This window comes from Numida meleagris, unplaced genomic scaffold (assembly GCF_002078875.1).
Source record: "Numida meleagris isolate 19003 breed g44 Domestic line unplaced genomic scaffold, NumMel1.0 unplaced_Scaffold465, whole genome shotgun sequence".
NCBI classification, from domain to species: Eukaryota; Metazoa; Chordata; class Aves; order Galliformes; family Numididae; genus Numida; species Numida meleagris.
The window spans coordinates 32,159-32,994 of record NW_018364681.1 but is presented as its reverse complement, the minus strand read 5'-3'; the positions used below and the strand labels follow the sequence as shown (position 1 = coordinate 32,994).

At 50.8% G+C, this 836-nt stretch overlaps 1 protein-coding gene across 1 annotated transcript; it reads right to left on the bottom strand.

Moving 5' to 3' along the window:
* Positions 1–5: 5 nt before the first annotated feature.
* LOC110391711 (protocadherin beta-15-like) lies at positions 6–830 on the bottom strand (the record flags this gene model as incomplete). Its single annotated transcript, XM_021383668.1, has 1 exon — positions 6–830. A coding segment is annotated over exon 1 (795 nt), but the record flags the coding sequence as incomplete, so codon positions are not given.
* Between the last annotated feature and the right edge of the window lie 6 nt (positions 831–836).

Below are 836 nucleotides of genomic sequence, written 5' to 3'. Positions count from 1 at the left end.
GACGTCTGGTTGAAGACGGGTGCGTTGTCGTTGACATCGGAGATGTCCACGGTGAAGGTGTGCGTGGTGGTGAGAGGAGGAGACCCTGCATCTGCTGCCGTGACAACCACGATGTGCTGGGCTCTCTCCTCCCTGTCCAGTGTGCTCACGGTCACCAGCTCATAGTAATTCTTAAAGGCTGGCCTGAGGGAGAAGGAGAGCTGGTTTTCAAGGGCACAGCTTGTCTTCCCATTGACACTGGAATCCTGGTCCCTGACAGCAAACAGTGCAACCACTGTGCCAGGCTCTGTGCTCTCAGGGATGGGGCTGCTGAAGGAACTGACCACGATCTCCGGTGCATTGTCATTCACATCCGCTACTTCCACCACTACTTTGCATATGGCTGAAAGGCCCCCACCATCCACCGCTCTCACACTGAACTCATATTTCTGTGTTGTCTCAAAATCAAGAGTTTTCATGACTCGAATTTCACCACTCTTGGGGTCAACTGTAAAATCCATGTATTTGTCATCACCTGCTTGGTTTAAATCATATGTAATGTCACCATTTGTTCCAGCATCAGCATCATTAGCCACCACTCTGAGAACTAGGGAGCCCTCCTGAGCATCTTCCAAAACCTGCCCAATGTACACTTTCTGTGTGAAGATGGGAGCATTGTCATTTGCATCCAGAACTGTGATGTGGATTTGGGTGGATCCGCTCCTGGGAGGAGAGCCCCCATCTACGGCAATGAGAGTGAAATCCATCTCTGCCTGCTCCTCTCTGTCCAGTGGCTGTTGCAAAATAAGATCGACATGCATGTCACTCTCACTTTGTGTCTGGAAGGAGACGGTGAA